Genomic DNA, 21,285 nt, shown 5'->3' on the forward strand with positions numbered 1-21,285 from the left:
AAGAGCAACTGTTGTGTAACATGAGCAGATATCTGCACCAAGGGGAACCAAGACACGATGTCTGAAATATTGGTATGGAGGCTGCTCTCTTTCTGTCAGGATATGGTCACAAAGCGATGAGACCCTATGGCTGCAGGAGGATGTCAACTGACTGCCAGCTTGGACTTGGTTACTCAGAGGATAATTTCCTTCCTTGAAATACGATGTGAACTGAGACAAGGAAATCAACAAAAGGCCAATCGGAAAGCGAGCAAAGTGAAGGAGAACTGCATCTGAACTTAACCATCCACTTTTAACCTCCCAGCTCTCGGCAACGGGAGACAGGCTTGGTAGGTTAGTGTTTTGGAATTTAACAGTGGGTAGTGACTGGAAGAAAATAGATCTGGTGCTCAGATTGAATAGTGGCAGTGCTACGGTCAGCAAAGGCTGCCAGAAGGTCCTGGGCTCCTCTGTGTCTGTGTCTGATTCTTTTCCAGAAGGTCAGAGTGAGGCTTAGCCCTGGTCTATGCTTACAATTTACACTGATGTAGCCGTGGCGCTCAGCGCTGTGAAAAATTCACACCCCTGAGCACGGAAGTTAAGCTACCTAGCCCCCCGTGTAGACAGAAGCATTCTTCCTTCAACCTAGTTACTGCTGCTCGGGGAGGTGGATTGCCTACACTGACAGAAGAAACCCTGCCATCGATGCAGGAAACGTCTACATGGCAGTGCTGCAGCTGTGCCATTATAGTGCCCATAGTGTAGACATACCCTAGGGAGCAGCCGAGCAGCACCTGTTGGGCAGGGAGATTTCAGGCTTGTTTGAAGGCATTGTGGTCTGGCTCCAGATTAAAATGCTGTGCCTGCTGAGCCCTGCCTCCCTGCCAGTTCTTCAGGCAGCAGGATCTACATTTAAGGAGCGAGTGCTCTCCACGTGGCTGTGCAACAGGACTTCTTCTAGACAGGACAGAGAGGAGCTCTTTCCAAAGAGCCCTTCCCCAGACCCCTGTCAACCAGGCTAACAACTCTGAGCAAGCCTAGTCTTTGTTATAGCTGCAAATGCAGCAGCGTCCCAAGCAAGGCCTGCCTTCCACATCGGCAAAGGGGTACGTGCTTTCTCGGTGATCTCATTGGGAGGCAGGTGCCATTAGCTCACAGCCTCCGACAGAGGGAAGTGAGTGCACTCGACTGACAGCCTTGGATTCCCAGGGCTCACACAGCCGCTTATCTCCTCGGCTGTTAAAATAGTCAAGCTTGTCAGCATGAAAAAGGAAACCACCAGCGAGAAGATCAGTCACAGGGGATTTTCAGTCCATCAAGTTGACCTTTACGCAGCCAGAAAGACTCGAGATACTATTTTCTCTCATCTGCCACCCAATTACAACCATCCCAGGAGAGGAGAATCTAGGGCCCTGGCTTTCACTGCCCCCCTCCCCAGCGTGTGGCCCTGGGCTCCTGCCGTCCTGTACATCAGGTTAATGATAGAGCTGCTCCCAGCCCAGTGCCAGATACATTATACCACACTGCCCCTGGGGTACTGACACAGCACATGGGCAGTGCTGCCCCAGGCAGGATGGAGAGGGTCCCCAGACTGGCGGTGAATCAAAAATGAGCTGGATTCCTTGGCCACGTTCAGGACACAAAGCCACTTAACGCCAGCCCTTCTGGAGACACTGCACTGGATGGAAGCACCATTGGCCAGGTCTCTGCACACTTTGATGAACGTATTTTTAGGTTACATCTCTTCTCTAGTGCTCTAGGCACCTTCCAAGACAGTGATGGCAGCTGTGTGTGGAAGGGGAATGAGTTAGGCCCAAGGGTTTACAGAAGTCAGAAGAGACTGAGAGTGATGAATGGCTGGACACACTGATTTGGTGCAGGCACTGGATGGGGGGGGTGGGGGTGGGGAGCGGGGTGTTTAACAGAGATTGTTAGGAAGCCCTGTAGGCGAAGGGAGAGCCACTGGGGGAGGGGGTCTTATGAGTCACTGCTGATTATGAGGTGATGGAGCGGAGCCAGGTATAACCGTCAGCACACAGTGAACCAAGAGTGCAGCAAACAGGAGGCCTCCTGAGAAAAAAGGAGGCAGGTTCCAACAAAAGGAGAGTACAGCTCTCAGAGCGGCATCAGCAGAGACAGGCAAGGAACCAAGGCTGTGCAATGAGAATGTGCAGCACGGGCCCAAGAAACCTAGGGATGGCATCAGCGTGACAGGCAGTCGATGGCTAGTGGGAGCCCAGTGTTCTGCCGCCAAGAAACCCTATCTCTAGCATTCAGCCTAGTTTGGGTTTTAGTCAATAGGCCCTCAGTAAACAACCCAGGGATGGAGACAGCCAGAGAGAAACAGGCTGGAGTATGCGCGGTTAATCGAAACCAGACTGCAAAATCCTTTCTCCTTGGACTGAGTAAAGGCTCCAAGCATGTCACTGAAACCTCAGCCTGGTTTAACACACAGCAGAAAAGACCTGCTCCCCAAGTGGAGAAACTTTGACCCAGCTGCTGAAACCACTGCCAGCAGAAAAGCAGACAGCTCAGCCTTAGCAATGGGCTCCAGAGGGAAAGCACACAAGTGACTGCATCCCTAGGAGCAGGCAGACTGCTAGGTACGGGGCGAGGGAATGAGTCCATTTCTTGGAGCCAGTGGACAATGGCAAGGCCCAAGAGACTCTGGGACAGTTGAGAATAGGAATCTCTAAAGCTGCCCAAAGGGTGTTGGGCTAAAGAGTCCTGCTTTCCAGATGTGTTGCTTCCAGATGATCTGTGACAGACAGCTTCCCCATGAGTCACAACATTCCCCACGGCCCCAGCAAGGGGTGCTGTGTTGCTGGAGGTGCTGTCATCGAGGCGAGCTGTGACCAAGATCCCACCTTGGATTGTTAGCCTTGGTGGCTGGGGTAACTTTCAGCTCGGGTAACTCCACTCTACTTTACTAGCTGTTCCAACTGGATACAAGATTCTTCTGCATTTAATGTGCTAACCGGTTGTGTTGTGTTGCTGTGCACTGTGAACCAGCTGCTGCAGCCCACTCAGCCACCCCTGAGTGATGGGCAAAGGGAAACCTCCAGAGAGCAAGTCAGGAATGTGTCTCAAGCCTGTTGGGATCCCTCTGGCTGAGAAGCATTATGAAACTGTAATCATGTGTAAGCCTCAGCTCCTTCCCCACTTCCAGCCATGCCCATGTGCATCGCCACGGTGAGAGCGGTGTCCATGGCAGACTGTGCCACTCCAGTAGAACTAGGTCCTTCTGGAGGCTTCATCAAATCTTTTAAATCTCTTTTCTCTGCATCATCCCTGATCTGACTGTGGTGAGGCCAGCCAGAGTTTGGTTTCCAAGAGGGTTCCAATTGCTTTTACAATGCCTAAGGGTGCAGCAGGGAGAATGGCATGCGGCTTGCAATACCATTCCATAGATCTAATGACTGTGGCTCCAGCTGGGGGAGCTGCCAGCCATTTGCCAGCTATGCCTAACACGGTGGGAGGTCCATATGGGGAACATTGCAGACGCCAAGCCAGACACTACAGGATCCAACTTTCCAGTACATTCAGATTCTTCTCTAGGACAAAACCTTGAAAAATGTGGGAGAAATACAAATAAAATGATGGCCTTCAAAGAACGGTATCTTAATGAAGTTAAAACCTCCTCCCGGGTGGGGTCGGCGGGGAGAAAGAGAGCAGCAGGAGTGAACCCTACTGGGCAGGGAGTTTGCAGGACTGCTGGATCTGGGCCCATTGCTAGGCTGACCTCTGGCTATCCTGTGGGAGAAGGGAAGGGGCAGAGTCTGAAAGGGGCTGCTTTACTAGTTTACTGCTCCAGCCAGAAACTCTTGAAAGCTTGTTTGGGAGGGGCAGAAGGGAAGTGGTTTCTCCCAGCCATTTAGTCAGTGCAAAAGACGGTACACAACACCTGGACAAATCCAGCAGCACCCCATCCTCGCAGGGATGCTCACTCCCACAGAGCTAACCAGGCTCTCCGGAAAAGTGATGGGTGCTATTTCTATCTTGCTAAGCTTCCCACTCTGTGGACCCATCCTAGAGAAGACGAAGCAGTGTTCTGAGCCTCTGCTGGTGGGGACAATGCCTGAAACAGGCAGCACCAAGGGTGTTAGGGTAGGGTTTCTGCCAGACTGAGAATGGCCCTGGGAGGCAAAACCCACAGGAAATGCAGTGGGGCTGGGAAAAGAGGTATGTGTGTGTGCGGGGGGGCAGAGGGGGGGTCCATCTGCTTGGAGAAGCTTTCGGGACTTTAATTTCTGTTCTCTTGGAGTTTCTATCACCGAGCACTTTGGGGAATTGGCCTCTGTGTTAGTTTCTGCTGTGTCTTATGGTGTAGCAAACACCTTAGCTGTAGGGAAAACCTCTCAATTTCTGTTCTCCTTTATCCCACGGCTTCTGTAGTGGGCAAGGGACACTGCTCTGAGGCCACAGTGGGTTAGTGGCCAAACTGATGCCCTGCCTGGGTTTGCCTCTGTTGGTAACTTAAGAGTAAGATATAACCCTCAGCTAAAGCCATCTCCTTTGCCTCGCTTTCTCCTCTTTGCACTCCCTGGCCCTCGTACCCCACAGAGGCACTCCAACCCCAAGCTGGAAGCTAACCAGGAGTCATCTAGACAGGTGAGTCACTGCATTGCTGTGAATGGTCCTAACACTCCACCTCCTGTCATAGGCCTCTTGACCTCATGCTGGGATGCTGACAACATCACTGTAACTCAGCTTCTTCTCCAACACGACACAAACATCAGCCTGGCTCTCACCCTCCGCACTCCTTTGATACTGCTTTCCCCACAGGCGTTGACCTCTTCCCAGCCAAATCCCAGGGCCTCCAATCTAACATCCTCCTCCTCAGCCTCTCAGCTACTTCTGACCCTGCCAGTCACACATCCTCTTTTCTGCAGTCTTGCCCTCCCTTGGCTTTTGTGCCTCAGTTCACTCCAGCCTCTCTGGTCATTCCATCAGCAACTGTTCCAGGGGATCCTCCTTCCCGCCTCCCACTCTGCAAGTGGCTCCCACTGGGCTCCATGCTTGGCCCCATCCTCTGATCCCTTCACACCCTCTCTCTAGATCATCTCATCCACTCACACAGCTTTAATTACCCTCCGTACACCAGTGACTCACAGATCTACCTCACCCCTCCTGACATATCTCCTGACCCCCACCCAATCCCATGTTTCAGCCTGTCTCCAACTTCTCTTCCTGGATGTCTTACCACCAACTTAACGTGGGCAAAAGCCGCTCCCTGCGCACTCTGCCACACCTCAGCCCTCCTCTTCCAAATCCCTTCTCATACACACCTCTTCCAGGAGGCATAGAAATCCATGTCCCCCCAACAGAGAGTGGACAAACCAGGCAACTGAAAATCACACATGCAAATGAAAGCTGTGGGGCTGATACCCTGCCTGGAGTAAAATACACCCCACCTGGGCACATCCCAGCCCCAGCCTCCACTGGACATAGATGTGGCGTATGAAGTGCCCCTACCACTGCTGGTGCTAGGTGAATGAAGAACGGGCAGGACGGGCGTGGCGGGCGAGTTCAGAGAGCTGTCGGCCTTGGTTCCATCCGATTCTCTGATGTTTCCCACACACTAATGTGTACCTAATATAAAAGCTGCAAGTCAGCAGAGACGTCCGGCTGTCTCCAGACTCAACTAATAATCCAGTGTCTCAGGCAGCAAGTCAATCCAAACAAGTTCTTCATTTGTCTAGCTCTCGCCTGGCTGCCCTGCCGTACATTTGTAAGTGTTTACGCTGAGCTAATTTCTGCCATTTCCGTCTCTGGTTGCTGGAATGCTTGAAATTCCAAGAGCTGTCGAGACTGGGTTCTGGTGCACAGCTCCCCAGGACAGGAGGGCACAGAGGGGAGCTTTCTTGGAAATCCCCAGTGCCAGAGGAAAGCGGTATGTGAGCAGGATGACTGTTGCTGCGCAAGTGGTTGACCGGGTCAATGAGCTACAGCCCAACAACATGAACAATGTGCAGAGCCCAGGTCTGAGTCTGAAAGAAACAGCTGGGCTCTGAACATGGGATGTGGAGTCTCTGCTGGTGGGCACAATGCAGAGTGATACACCCCAAGCATCAGGTTGAAGGCCTCTTTATACCAGCACCTTGGGTGGAGAAAGGAGCTTCCATAGACGCTGAGAGCCCTGAGGAGAGGAGGCATGGAGCAAAGCTGGGGGTGAAGAGAGGTTATAGCACTTGGTGCCTCCAGGAGAGAGATGAGAATGTGGAAGAGGAACCTGTGCCCCTGTCCCATTTCTGTCTGACCTCTGGCATAAGATGCTGAGAGCACGTTCCAGGGAAAAGCACATCAGCAATTCAGTGGCACTACCCTCATTCAGAGCAGTGCAACCTTCCCGCTGCACCAGCCCCAGCACATGGCAGCTGTCTGGCTGTTCTCACACCGTGTGGTCTCCACCACGTAGGGCCGTTTAAGGAGCAGCAAAGCTAAGATGGATTCAACAGAGATAGAGACTTGCACAGAATTAGAGAGAAAAATGGAAGTTCTGGGCCTCTCCAGCTAACCTGAATTTCTGCCAATGTACACAAGGGCCTGTTGGCCTTCAAGGGGAGACCGTAGCCCAAAGCCAGGGACTGAGGCCGGGATTTCCTGGTGGCATGGGAAGGAAGAACATGGGGGATACATTCTTTGCTGTCGACTTTCACGTCCACATGGAATTAATCTGATGAAAGCCAGACAAGCATCCATCTGTCTGAGCTCAATCAACAGACAAACAGCCATCTGAACCAATGTCACGCTCCCCTGAGCCCCAGCTGCTACAGGGACATAGTGTGGCAAGCCATGGAATCGGGAGCCACTGGGAGTTAATGGTTATTTCTAACAAGCTAGTGCCCTCCCCAGCTATCTGCTAAGAGCACAGATGGAGATTTCGTGTTTGCAGGGGTGAAGCCTGCTTCCTATGGGATGTCTGTCTGCTCCCTGCTGCCACTGATGGCCAAGATTTCCCACGCAGGGATCAGGGGCACTCTGTGCCCCCCTGAGTGAAAAACTCAACACACATTAGTAACCTGGGATTCTCTCACTGACATTCACCTGCCATGCACAGTAGAAGGGCGGCACCCAATCCAGCCATGAGGGTCCCTTGAAAGTCTATGGAATTTGTGTCCCCCTAGCCCTTGCAGTTCTCTGAGATCCAGGGGTGTAAATTGGGGGGGTCGGGGAGCTGCTGGGCCTCACGCTTGTAGAATTCATTGGTATGGGATACCCAGCGCCTGGCAAGGGGCAGGGAGGTGGGAAGTTCTTACAGCCTTCGGTACCCAATGAAGATGCCACGTGCAGCCCTGCTCTCAATAAAGGGAGCAGAGAGAAAGGGGAAATGGAGGATGTGCACAGAGAACATGGGGATGGGAAGGGTGTGAAGACAGCAATTACGGAGTGTGACAGGGTCAGGCCAGATAGCTACAGAAGAGTGATAGAAGGCAGATATATTAGCCCCAGGTTAAGTAGGTCCCTTTCCCCTGGGTAAGGTAACAGGGAAGGTTCCAGAACAATCAGGAACTTTCTGGAAACAATTAAGGCAGACAGGCTGATTAGAACACCAGCAGCCAATCAAGAAGCTTCTAGAATCAATTAAGACAGGCAGGCTAATCAGGGCACCTGCATTTAAAAAGGAGCTCACTTCAGTTTGTGGTGTGCGTGTGAGGAGCTGGGAGCAAGAGTTGCAAGAAGCTGAGAGTGAGAAGGCGTACTACTGGAAGACTGAGAAGTACAAGCATTATCAGACATCAGGAGGAAGGTCCTGTTGTGAGAATAAAGAAGGTGTTGGGAGGAGGCCATGGGGAAGTAGCCCAGGGAGTTGTAGCTGTCATGCAGCTGTTACAGGAGCCACTGTAGACAGCTGCAGTCCACAGGGCCCCGGGCCCAGGGCCTAGGTTCCCTCTATCCCCCCAACTACCTACTTGATACCGGAGGAGTTGACCTGGACTGTGGGTTCCACCAGAAGGGAAGGTCTCTGGCCTGTTCCCCGATCCACTAGGTGGATCAGCAGAGACTGTGGGGATTGTTCTTCTTCCTTTTCCCCATGCTGGCCAGTGATGAGGCTAACTGAGTGAACGGCAGATTTGAGCCACAAAAGTGGCCAAACTGAGGGCTGCCGTGAACCTCTGAGGCGAGCAAATCCGCGAATAAGTGCAGGACCCACCAAGGCAGAGGAGGAACTTTGTCACAGGAGATAAAGTTCGGAGGATCACTAGAAACCAAATACGGGGGCTGGGGAAGGGAGAAAGTGTGTGCGTAGAATGCCTTTATGGTGTATTTCCCTGTTTGTACTGAACCCATCAACCATGCGATCCCTCGCATAGTCACATGCTCATCCCTTGGAGCAGACCGGGGCCAGCAGAGAGAAACAGGCAGCAAGAAGCGGGGCCACAGCAGAGTTCCACAGGGCAAGAGGGTCACAGCAACTCAGAGCACCTCATTTTAACATTGGTGCCAAGATGCTGAGGCCCTAGTCCACATTTCAGGGAACACGGCTCCAGCTAGCATGGCCCATGACTGAGGAGAAACCAGTCCCGCATCTCAGACAAATGTCATCCCAGCAACAGGCAGCAAAGGGAAGACAGAAAGATCTAAATGACTATGTAAATGCACACAAGCAGGAGGTGGGTCTGACTCATGGCACTACCTGAAGGTGCCAATAATCCTGTTCCATGTAACTGTTCCCCTTTACTCCTGTCATCCAGCTCTCAGGGGTCTATTTCTGCTAGTCCCCATGGTGGGGGAAGGAGGGAGGGGAGGTGTAGGTGCTCTGATACTACAGTGCCAAGCATGGACAGACAGACAAGGTGAAGAGAGGGGAGGCAGGCGAGAGCCCCATGTCTGGCTGAGGCAAGCAGGCGTGAGCTCAGCAGCACCGTGCCCACTGCACTCCGCAGAGCAGCGGGCATAGGACAGAATTCCCTGCACTCAAAGGACTATCCCACAGCCAGCTCCCCTTTCTCACCAAATACCAGAGAACATCCTTTTCTCCCAGCTCCCCACACTAGGTACCCCAGGGCCGTTCTAGTCTGGCTTCAGCCCTGCCAATAAGCCCACCCCCTCTCAGCACACCCTCTCTGACCTCAGTTCCACGGCACTCAGGACCGCTCACACCACACTGGCCTGGCCATCTCCACCACCAGGCTTCCATTCTTTTCTCTGTCTGTAGGGCTGATGGTGCCTGGGGGCTGCCTGCTGCAGATCACTGTGATGGAGGGAATGAAGTCTGTCCTGCCCAGAATCAGGGGGGATCTCTTATGGGGGCTCTGAACAGAGGCTGATCTAATCCTAATAAGGAATCCCAGGGCACAGGCTCCCTGCTCTCGTAAAGCCATGCTGGGAGAGCTGCAGCCTGATGCACAACATGCTAAGAGCAGGGACTTAGCACCTGTGACTCCAATGCTGGCATCGCACTTCACTGAGCCTGGAGAGAGGGTGTCCCTGCCATCCAGCGAGGCTCATGCAGGGCATAGGTGGAGAGGGCTGTAGAGATTCCAGCAGCCCCGGACGATCTCCCCTGGCAAGCTCTCTAGCTGGTTAACCACGGCTGGGATGGAAGGAGCCTGGGAGGCAGGGGCAGACCCGGCTGGCTGCGCACAGGTTTGAGTGGTTACTGGCAGCGGCTATTTGTCACATGCGACTCCCCTTTCCAATGCAATAATCCTCTCCCCAGACTGCACACCAGCTTATGCACTCACCCTACTATGGGACTGAAACCTGACCTCCACTCAGAGAGTGCCAGGACCATCTTACTGGCCCTGTACCTGCCAAGGGGGATGACACCAGGCCCTGTCCTGCCGGTGGGTGGGGAGCACTGGGCCCCATCATGCCGAAAGGGGAGAGGCAAGCCCCAGGCCCTGTCCCACTAAGGATGGGGGAGGGGGGCAAGCACCAGACCCCATCCACCATCCCACAAGCAGCATGGGGGCACAACACTAAGCCCATCTTGCCAAGCTGCGAAGACTACCTGCTGGTAACTCCATGTTCCCACAGAGAGGGGGCTGAAGAGCTCAGCACTCCCCCCAAGGCTAGAGACTATTTCACCCTTACTGGCATCACTCCTCCCATCCTGGAGCACATCCCACCCCACTGGCCTTCCCGGGGGCTCAGCTTCCTGCCCCATCTCAGGCTGGAGCCCACAGATGTGTCTGCCCACAAGGAGGGAAGCAGGGCAGCAGTCCTGAACAGTGCAGGAGTCACCTAGTCCATGGGAAACTCCCTCTCCTTCCCCAGGATGGGGGGTCCTTCCCAGAAACCCTAGCACCCCAAGGAATGAGCCCCATAGTGAGGGTCCAAGGTCCTAGCCAAGTGGCTGAGGATTCCCCTATAGCTGTGCTGGGTCAGTCTGCTCAGCTCTTGGGAGCAGAAAAACCTGAGCTGGATTCTTGTGTCCCTGGAACGGACTCCAAGCACACTCCTGCCAATTGTTTGATGTAGTGTTATTTCCAGAGCCCCTGCCAAGCCCGCGCTGGACCTAGAGCAGGTCCGTAACTCTATCAGCTGAGTCTGCAGCCTCCTCGGCTAATCTAGGGCTGCACCTCCTAAAACCTCGGCCGTTGTTTTCCTGTTTCGCCCTCCTAATGTATCTGGCACGCAGCAAGCCACTGGCTGCACTGAACTTTTACAGAGGCGGTTTGTGGGGAAAGTGCTGGGCTCCAAGCCAGGGCTCAAACCAAACCGATCCTCCCAGCGCATGGGCTGAGGCTGGAGAGGACAAGCATCACCGAAGACACCACATTAGATGCACCCTCCTTCCCAGAGGCCTTCAGCAAAGGACACCTACATTCCAAGAGGCCTGAAATGAGAGGGGCCTTGTGCTTTCTGAGCTGAGTGGAGCAGCCCTCTGTTCTCTCTGGATCCCCCTACCTTCTGTAGCGTGTGTGGAGAAAGCTCAGCTCTGGGGACTGAGAAGCCATGGACTGTCCCCATTAAAGTTTCCCTTGCAGCAGCACTTACCTGGTCTCGGGGGGCATGGGATGCACCGGTTCACCCCCCAGAAGAGCCCTACACTGCCACAGCAATCCTCGAACTTGGCCAGGCCCGCCAGTGGGTTAGCACACTGAAAGGGAGGAGGAGAGGAGGCATCAGGATTCTCAGAGTGGGACTATGCCATGCACCATTCCCAGCCCCTCCACCCTTCCAGGGCAAGGGTGTCCAAGGGAGGGCAGTGTGGGAGCAGTGTAGTATGAGGGGGGCAAGGAGGAGGAATAAAGCCCTGGCTCACTGCAGAGGAGGGGAGCAGAGCCAGCACAGGGGATGACTGCCTTGTGCTAGACACTAACACAGCCGTCACAGCAAAGCTCCCTGCAGGGACAGAGCGGGGCCAGGGACACAGTTTAAGACAGTAAACAGTCTAACAGACAGAAAAACACGAGCCTCCCCGGGACTGCCCCCTTGGAGGAGCTGGGGGTGCTAGACAGACCAGAGGATGACCCAGAGATGATCACCCAGCAAAGCCCGGGATAAGGCCAGTGAGCCACCCGGGGATTACCCATCGAGATGGGTGCACAGCTCCAGCCCACATGGGGAGCTTGTGGTAAAATGCTTTTGTTTGCTTAATGATTCTCTTTCCCCCTCTGGATTACAGGCTTCCCCACTAGAGCTGAGATGTCGCGGCCCACAGGCCAAATCTGGCCCCCATCCATCTGACACATGGCCACATGCCCAGTGCTCACATTCCAATCACCTCTGCTTCAGACCCAGACAGAAGAGACAAATGCTTCCTGCCTGGGCTCCTTGCCGTCACCCAGGCTGCTCAGCCACAGCTCCAGTTAAACAAGGCACGTTCCCAGCAAGCGTGGCCCCTCTTCCCACTGCAGAGCTCCCCTCCGCAGATTTATGGGTCGCAGGAGAGCACCATCGTATCTCTTACGGGGCCTCCTTTAACTTGGCCCCTCGGAGGGAGAGTCCCCTGGGACTGAGGTTGGGTTTAGAGAGCTCTCCATCTTCACATAGCTGAATGGGGCTTTTCCAGCCCCGTATTCACATGTCAAATGTTTGGGGCCTGATCTCATTTATTTTTGCTTTAGGAAATTGCTGAGAATTAAATCCAGCTAAAAATGTCTTGGATGGAAAAGAGCAAATGATGGGAAAGGTCCCAGGAATAGATTGAGAGCAAGGGCTGTATTCATGGTGTTGGGGGAGAAGGAAGAGTCCTGGTCCATCAGACTATAGGTCTCGCTCAGAGCTCGCCCCTGGGAATTCACAGGTGTTAGACTGGGGGCCAGAAATCTCCAACAGGGAAAGGTAAAATAATAAAATCCAGGCAGTGCAGGGGAAGGGCTAGGCAACTCGCCAGGAGCATTTGCTTCCCTAGCTCTGACCAAGATGCACAGGAAGGTAACTGGTTTCAGAATAGCAGCCGTGTTAGTCTGTATTCGCAAAAAGAAAAGGAGTACTTGTGGCATCTTAGAGACTAACCAATTTATTTGAGCATAAGCTTTCGTGAGCTGAGCTGTAGCTCACGAAAGCTTATGCTCAAATAAATTGGTTAGTCTCTAAGGTGCCACTAGAACTCCTTTTCTTTTTAGGAAGGTAACTGTCCATGAAAATCAGACTTTCACTTACTGTGTGAGATTGAGGGGAACTTTCCTACATTTCCTACCCAGGAATCAGAGTCTTGCTGTAAATGTTTCTATAAATAGGGCACCTATTCAAAGGAGACTGTATGTGAGAGGTGTCAGGGTTGAGCAACACAGGCACAGGGCGTGACGGGGTCCAGGCGGCGACCCCAGGTCCCACTGGCATGCCCTCTTTCTCAATCTTTGGGTCACATGCATCCACTACGTCACTGCAGCTGCACCCACAGCACATGGATGCAGCACCTGCACCTCTCAAAGGCACTGCACTCTGCACGCACAGCCTGCATACCAGCACGCCGCATATGCACTCCGCCACATGGACTGCACTCATGTTCACACACCCTCACGGCTCCACACACCCCCTCCCCCAAAGCAGGACAGGTGCAGCCCTTACCTGTCCATGCAGCGTCTCCCGGAAACACCTCCCCATAAGCTCCGGGGGCCGCTGCTGCTGGCCGCTCTCTCTGGTGATGCTGTTGCTGTTCCCATTGCTGTAGCTGTACTGTAGCCCAGTGGGTAGCTGAGACATGAGTACAGCCTCCACACTGTTCTCCTCTGACTGGCCCGAGTCGCCCCTCACCCTGGCCACCTGGTGGATCTGCACAATGGCCTCTGGTGGGTGGTTGATGTGGACGTTCACCAGGGAAGGGTTTAAGGAAGCTGGAAGATGAGTTTAGACCAACACTGACAGTTCAGCTACGCTTGCCCAGGTGACCTACTTGGCACTGGGAGCAGCTCCTCATTTGCCAGTGTGTCACTGTGGAGGGGACACTGAGTGCTGGGGCCACTCTGGGATGACCGCATGGGAAATCCAGAGAAAACCTGTGTCATGAAGGAAAACGTCTGCCTAGTCTCCCAGCTGGGCAAACCCCGAAGAGCCTTCCTGCGCAACCTGAGACAAGCTCGTCAAGAACCCACAGGACGGTGCTTACGTGCAACACTCTGGGTTAATGCCACACTACGGTGGGGGTGGGGGTTAAATGCACGAGCCAGGAGAGTCCAGTGTTCCCATGGCAGCCTTCGCGCAGACCACACTTAGAGGCACATGCCCAGCTCCCACTGGTTTCAGCCTTGTGGCTGCGCCCATGGCACTGTGGGCACCAGAACTTTGATACTCCCTGAGAGCCGTGCATTGAAATTCCTACCCTGAGCATTGCCTCAACAGAGCAGTGGGGTTTAATTCCTGTGGGTGCTTCTCACAGCGTGGAAAAGGCACAACACTCAGGTCCTGCTGCCTCTGGGTGGCTGAGGCCTTGTACACGCGGGACTTGCTCATCTGCACGCTCTCTCACACGGCCTTGACACCATGTGCTTACAACAAGCTCCCACACGCACATTCGAGCGCTTGCACCCCTTCCTGGGCCCTCCCAAAGAGCCCACGTTCTAATAACTGACTGGTCCAGAGAGAAGAGGGTGAAGCCGCTGGAATACCAAGATACCTGGACCTGCTCAGAGGTGTGTTCTCACTCGTGGGCGAGAGAGAGACCTGAAGGGTTTGGCAGCAAGGTGGGGAGGTCATGGGCTTCCTGGGAGAAAACTGGCACCAGGCTTGAGAGAAGGGAAGGCACAATATTTTAATCTAATAACAATCACTCCATCCCATACTTCACGTGTGGAATGTGGGGTGAGTGCGAGGGAGGGGGCTGTCCAAAGTGCACAGAGTGTGTCAGGGTTAAGGGATCCACTGTCACTAGGACCAACCCCTGACCTCCTTCCTCCACTGACTCCAGAGCTAGCCCCACTGCTTCCCCCCCCATTATCTCCCAGACCAGAGCCCTCCCTCCCCTTCCCCATGAATTCCACACACCCCTGTCCAGAAATGTTCTAGTCTCCAGGGCACAAGCAGCCTGGCACTAGCTTTGCAAGCCCATGCTCTGGAGGGTAGTTGGGCCCAGATACTCAGCCAGGGCTGCTCTCTAAACCACACGTGCAGGCAGCCCGAAAGGGTGGGTGGCCCAGGCCTGCACTCACCGAGCTGGTTGGACAGAGGCAGTGTGTACATGGACTGCTTCATGGAGCCGCTGGCCAGGGTCTTCAGGACTCTCCCCACCTGTTTTTTTTCCAGCTTTGGAACTGGCAGGTGGCAAAACTTCCCTGTGGAGTTAGACGGGCACCAGCACTCATCCCTGCCTACGCAGCGCCCTCCGTTCAGGCAGGGGATCTGGCAGAAATCTGTAAGGCAAAGAGAGACCGGCTTAACAGAGGAGCCTAGCTATTCCTTCTGGCCAGGGAGTGGCCCAGCATCAGCCCTGGGATCCCAGATGAGTGGCCTGGCCTGGCAGCAGCCTTGCAATAACCAAGCAGCAGGTCCAGCACAGCAGCAGGCCCCTCGTTTCTTGAAAGCAGCCTGGTGGCAGCCTGGGGGTTCGCCACTGAGGGTCACCCTAACCAGAGCAAGAGGAGAAACCACAGACCCTCCCTTAGCTCAGAATGGAGCAAGTCTCTTTCAGTCAGAGGCTCAGGAAGATCTGCTCTCCCTTGGGCTTTGTCATTGTGGCTGGTGACCGAGAGAGAGAGAGAGACAGAGACAGACAGACACACGCACACCCTTCTGCAAAGCCCCACAGAGCCAGGGTGATACTGCTGGCACCAGCAGGATCTCTTAGAGGTGGTTGGGGGCTAATGTAACAGCACACAGTGGAGTCGGAGAGGAGTTGGCATGATTCCTGCCCTCAGCATCAGAGTTTCCAAGAAACCTGGTTTGGCGGGGGTTACTATTCACAAGCCAAGGGGCAGGGGAGCTCACTGGGCAACTCTCTCTCCTGGCTCGATGAGACATTCCTGCCTCAGGTCCCCTGGTGGCCTGTTAGACTTGGGGTGAAGCTGTGTGCCTGGCAGATGGGCACCCACCATTCTCCAAGAACACCACTTAGAAATCACTCACAAGTCAGGAGATTTTGGGACTACTCAGTCAGCCTTTGGGAGGAGACACCCAGCTGTGTTGGGGCATTAGGGTAATTCACACAAACCGCCTGCTTGGCTCAGTCCCCACCTCTGCCAGGGCTTCTCTCAAATTCCCCTGGTTTTGGAGGGACTCTTGTGCTTCTGAAACAGCTCATCTCACCGCCACGGGATTGCCGAGGCTAGCAAATGAAAAGCCCTATCCCACCACCCAGGGGGCCGGAGCCTGAGTGGATCCCTGGTGTGAGGGGCAGACGGCCTGCCCAACTCACTAGATGGCACAGAAAATTCCCAGGCAATCCCAGCATCCAGGAAACAAGAGGAAAGATTTCAGCAGCCCTGTTCACTGAAACAACTCACAACCTGAAGCCAGCTCTCCTGGCTACCACATGAGTGAAAGGAGAGGGTGGGATGAAATTAGGTGATGAAAGGCAGCCCCAAGACTGGATGCCAATGAAAGCAGCAAGCTGGCCCTGACTGGGAGCGAGACTGTGAGGCCTGTCTGCGGCTCTGACTGAAACCCGTTCTCCCCCCACCCAGAATGGGAGGAGTAGGGTGGAGATGAGGTTCCCCCCTCCCAGGGGAGGAAGTGTGTGTGGGGGGGTGAGGTCGGCCCCCCAGAGAAGCTGAAATAGCTCCTGATTGGGAGAGTGAGACATTCTTCTGAGCACAGGGAGAAGCCATGGCCTGAGTCTGTTGAGACACGAGGAGGAGTCCAGGCAGGGAGGAGGCTGGAGCCCTGGGATACTCACAAATGCGGAAGCCAGACTTAGGGTCATGGTTCTGGCCCCCCTGGCTGTACAGGGTGGTGGTGTCCCCTTTCTCACAGCTGTTGTAGCAGCGGCCGCTCTGGCACGTCTGTTTGCAGATCGTGGGGGTGAAGACAATCTTTATCTTTCGGATTTTCTCTGTCAGGTTGGCCCCTGTGAAGGAAAAAGCCAGGGCAGAATGGAAGCAGCACAGCCAAGCCCCACGAGCATCTGCACCCTAACTGCAGGACTTGCACATGGCAGGCCAGGCACCAGGGCAGCTGTGGCTGCGCACTGCTGCACACGCTCTCTGGTTGGACCATTGCTCTGCTAGAACTGTGGGGAGAGGGAGTCATTCTCTGCCCAGGGGTCTACACTTTCTGTGATTCTGGCCATTGCTTCTTTTTCAGATTTAGCTAATGTCACTTTAGAAGCAGTATAAGCTAAACGGGGAAAAGGCCACTCATAATGGAATAAGAGTGTCCCCACAGGGGGTCATACCAGTACAGATATAATTATACCAGTAAATTTCCCCATGTAGACAAGCCCTAACTGTGGCATTTCCTGACTTCCAGACGTTTCACTGTGCGCCCTTCTCGTTTCCTTAACAGCATTTTCTGTGAAGAACGTCCTAGGTGTTTGTTTTTAAAGATAGAACAAAATAATTAAACTATTCAAACCAGAAAAAGGAGCAGGCTCTCTCTCCAAGCCTGCTGGGCTCTGCTGGCTGGCAACAAATGGGCAACAGGGCACGGCCAGCCCACAATCTGGAGCTATTCGGCTAGACGCCACCTGAACACTCTGTACCCCACATCTCAGGAGGCCCACAGGAGAGAGCCCCCATTTAGGAGCTGCAGAGGACACTTTGAAACCTCCCTAGGTGTGTCAGGGTGGGGTTCTCTCCTCGCAATCTCATACAAGCTGTCTCTAGCAGCCTTGCCCCTCTGCACCTTACTAGGCCTATGGGGGCCAGCCAAAAGAAATAACCACCTGTAGGTTACACAAATCAGACATCCACAGCCAAATCAGGGGGCAGAGAATTGCTGCATCCCTGCTCTCTGATTATACTGAGAGAGAATTGACTTAGCCAATGTCCTGAGTGTGAAATTCCCATCCCAAGTTACTATCTCTGGGAGCATTTATCATGTCCCCCAAAGCCTTCTCTCTTCCCTACCATCTGCATTTTGCTCCCTCAGTCCATCCCTGTGCAATGGGGCTTCTCCAATCCCTGCAGCATTCGTACTTTATTTCTCAAGCTTTCTCTCTCTCTTTAGAGCTGCAACACCATCCCAGGGCGCTGCTGGCTCCAGAGCAGTGTGAGTAGCATTATGCTTTCGCTCGGTTCACACACATGCATGCACCCGTTATTGGTTTTTGTGCTCCTAGGAGCATAGGTTCCATTTGCTGATATCCTGTCACCCAAGCCATCTCCTGCACTTGCTGTTCGCCGCAGACTCCTCCTCCACCCCTAGGTTTCTCTCCATGCTGCTTACTTCCCTCTCCTTGGGGTTGGATTTTCCACTCACTCACTAGAGCTGAATCCCAGTGTATTGCCTGCAGCCCCTCCACTCTGTGAGGTGCTAGGCCGATGATCTGGGCCTCCTGTGTATTTGCTACCCCTCTGATTATCATTCTGGTGTCATCAGCAAATGCAGCCCCTCCCAAGGAGGCCCTTGAGAGATACTGGCAGCCCAGTAGGTCTTACCCCAGAGAGACAGCGTATGCTCTTGATAGGCTGCGTGTTGTCCAGAGCTGCTCTGTTCATGCCCATTCCCGTTGGGTAGAGCGTTGGATGTTAGCTGAGTATTACCAGCTGGGTAGCGCCGGACAGTGCGTGAAGACCCAGTGTGCTGGGAGACGGGGGAGCCGATTCTTCCTTGAGTTCTATGGAAAAGAATATTTACTACAGATGACCATGCCGTGCTCCTGCAGCTGTGCCCTGTGTATTCTATACGAACCCGCACTGCTATGCTCGAAACCCCAGCCTCCTGTCTGCCAGTCAGGGTGAGCAGCGCCCGCTCTTCACCCCCTCCAGACCACTGCCCACCCTGCCATTTCACCGCAATGCTAGCGACCTCCTGGCGCCTCTCCTGATGCATCTCCCACAGGACTTCCTGGCTCAGATCTCTGCATGTTGTAGCAGCCTGTCACCCTCCAGAATAACACAGAGTCCGGTTCTGTCACTAAACAAATGTTTGGATGCTAATTGGGCAGACTACACTCATCTCCCCTGGGAAACATCTCAGTATAAAGGCACCGAACCCAGGGGGCACAATGGCTTCTTTCCGCACTTCACATGCAGCCACGTCTTACGCTCTGAAGAAAGCATGCAGCTGCTGTGAGTACCAGGGGGCTGCAGAGTCCCTGCAGGCCCTGGGCAGGGGTAGCACGGCCCCAGGAGATGAGCAAACTGCAGCGGCACGAGGAAGGCTGCAGCACGGACTGTAGTAGGTCTGAGGTTGCAGACTGAACTGAGCCTGATGGGCTGCAACAGTCACAGAAACCCCCTGCCCAGCCACAAAAGCACCTGGGCAGTCACACAAAGCCTGTTGCCCACATGGCCATGCTCAGAGGTAACCCTCTTCCCCTCCTGGTGCACTCAGCTTGAATGCCATGAACACAGGGGACACCTGAAGTAGAGATGATGCTGGAACCATTCACCATGCCCCAACACTGTACAGCCAGGTGATGAACCTGCTGAGAGTAATCAAGAAAGCCAGTCTGGGAAATGTGCAAGGAGAGGCAACAGCTGCTCCCAGCCTTATTCACTGTCCTCTCCGCCTGCAGTGCCAGCCCTGTGCAGGTCCTTCTGTCTGCCTGCCTGCCTGTCTGTCCAACGCCCAGCAGAGGAATGGAAGACCATACCACAGCAACCAGATGGGCACCAAACATGAGACCCAGTTCTTCTCATCCAACGTGCTCCAGACAAACAGTTCTCTGGACCTAAGACCTGTGTGCCAGAGCGTCTGTGCAGAGGCACACACAGAGCAGCACTAACTGCTCACTCACAGTAGCAGAGCAAATAAGAAGCAGCCCTGCCTCAGTAGGACTGTTGCAGGGAACAGATTCAGTGCTGTGGGATAATATGGGGTGTACTAGAGTTTAATCCAGCAGCCCAGAAGCTAGTTATCTTTGAGTCAGTCACACTTGCACATGCCAGCTCCTGCAAACAGACAAAAATGGCACATTGTTACAACTGATGTTCTAGCTTGCACCTGTTTTAAATGAATTGCTCTGGAGAGAGCTATGCAGAAAAGCAGCCTAAAATCTGCTAGAAAGAAGGGAGCTGCCTCTGGAGCTGGTCAGTCTGCTGCTTAGGCCAGCCTGATCTCTCTTCTGTCTTGTAAAAAGGGAAGCATTCCAATAAGGAACCCAAGTTGGGGCTAATACACAAACGCCTGCATCCACTGGATGAATGGTACAGAGTCAGGTGAGGTGGCATCTTGGAGCATCTGCAGCCTGATCCTTGGAGGGTGTTTGCAGTCATACATACCATTTGTGCAGCCTAGCTGGGTTCATAGAATACCAGGGTTGGAAGGGACCTCAGGAGGTCATCTAGTCTAACCCCCTGCTCAAAGCAGGGCCAATCCCCAATTTTTGCCCCAGATCCCAAATGGCCCCCTTAAGGATTGAATTCACAACCCTGGGTTTAGCAGGCTAATGCTCAAACCACTGAGCTATCCCTCCCCCTGTTAGCCCAGTACAAGCCACTCACCCTCTGATAAATCATTCATGAAATAAAGCAATTCTCTCCTAGCATAAGGAAAGCCCTGAGCCTCTGGGAACCAGCTCCATCACTACGGTGGGGGATGCCTATATCAGATGGGATCATGCTGATGGAGGAAAATCCTATAGCTCCTCTTATCTACCCTTTTCACTCCAGACACAAGTGTCTCTATGTAAGTTCCTCTCACTTCCTTGGGGAATGAGTCCTCAACCCTACCTGAGTCCTGGGCACTGACAAGACCAGAGACTTGGCCTGGAGAGGAGCTGGGCCAAGGAAATAAACAAAACACACAGCCCATAAAAGTCACGAATGAGGGAAACTTTACAGGGAACAAACTCCCACTGGTGCAGTTACAGCTTTGGGGGTTCATGGGTTTGGGCATTTTGCAGAAGCCAAGCAGGGAGAGTACAAAGCTGCTCCCATCTTCCAAGGCCATGCTCCTTACTGCCCATCGCAGAGGCATTCTGGTCCCCAGCACAGAGCTTCTTGCATCCAGCAGCTCTTGGGTTAACATCTCCCACTGCTCCTGTCACAAACCTTTGCTGTCATGCTGGCTCCCCTCTGCTGACCAACAGCACCAACCCACCAGGAGCACGCTGCCTTTGTCAGCATATGACTTGATTACAGCATAGAAGTACCTTCATGGGGAGAGACTCCAGGTACCAAAGTGTACTTACATTTATTGGAGAAAGGCATAACAAGAACCAATGGCTGGAAGCTGAAGCCAGACAAAGTTAGGAATAATAAGGCACAAAATTTTAAATAGTGAGCAAACTGTTGTAAAGAAACTACCAAGGAAGTGGCAGATCCTCCATATTCTCTGATTTCAGATCAAGACTGAATGCCTTTCTGGAAGATATGTTTTAGTCAAACATAATTTATTTGGCTCAATATAGGAATAACTTGGTGAAATTTGATGGCCTGTGATGTACAAGAGGTCAGACTAGATGATCTAATGGTCCATTCTGGACTTAAACTCTATGAATCTATGAAGAAACAGATTTATTATAAAGCCAGAAGTCTGCAGGCCCAGATGGCATTCACCCAAGAGGGTTTTGGGTTTTTTTGCAGGAACTGGAGAATGAAGTGACTGAGTTGCTAATGAAAATATGCATTCTTTCATTAGAATCAGCTTCTATACTGGGAGGGCTGAAGCATAGCAAATGCTGTACAGATGCTCCCCAACTTACGCAATCGTTCTGTTCTGGAACGCCTTGCGTAACTCGAATTTTGTGTAAGTCGGGAACGTATTACACACAAAAAAAAACAACAAAAAACCCCTCCTATTTCTAGCTTATGGAATTTTTTCCGTAAGTGCGGATTTGCATAAGTCGGGTCTTGCATAACCCGGGGAGCG

At 53.3% G+C, this 21,285-nt stretch overlaps 1 protein-coding gene across 2 annotated transcripts in view; it reads right to left on the reverse strand.

Moving 5' to 3' along the window:
• LTBP2 (latent transforming growth factor beta binding protein 2) overlaps window positions 1–21,285 on the reverse strand; it is a 132,382-nt gene that overhangs the window by 58,228 nt on the left and 52,869 nt on the right. For both annotated transcript variants that reach the window (XM_037900677.2, XM_027827546.3), the window contains exons 4-8: window positions 17,907–18,085; window positions 16,205–16,375; window positions 14,523–14,723; window positions 12,946–13,211; window positions 10,927–11,029 (exon numbers count right to left, since the gene is read on the reverse strand). In XM_037900677.2, the coding sequence (XP_037756605.1) occupies window positions 10,927–11,029; window positions 12,946–13,211; window positions 14,523–14,723; window positions 16,205–16,375; window positions 17,907–18,085 (920 nt within the window). The remainder of the gene's footprint in view (window positions 1–10,926; window positions 11,030–12,945; window positions 13,212–14,522; window positions 14,724–16,204; window positions 16,376–17,906; window positions 18,086–21,285) is intronic.

The sequence above is a fragment of the Chelonia mydas genome, chromosome 6, assembly GCF_015237465.2.
Source record: "Chelonia mydas isolate rCheMyd1 chromosome 6, rCheMyd1.pri.v2, whole genome shotgun sequence".
Classification (NCBI taxonomy): Eukaryota; Metazoa; Chordata; order Testudines; family Cheloniidae; genus Chelonia; species Chelonia mydas.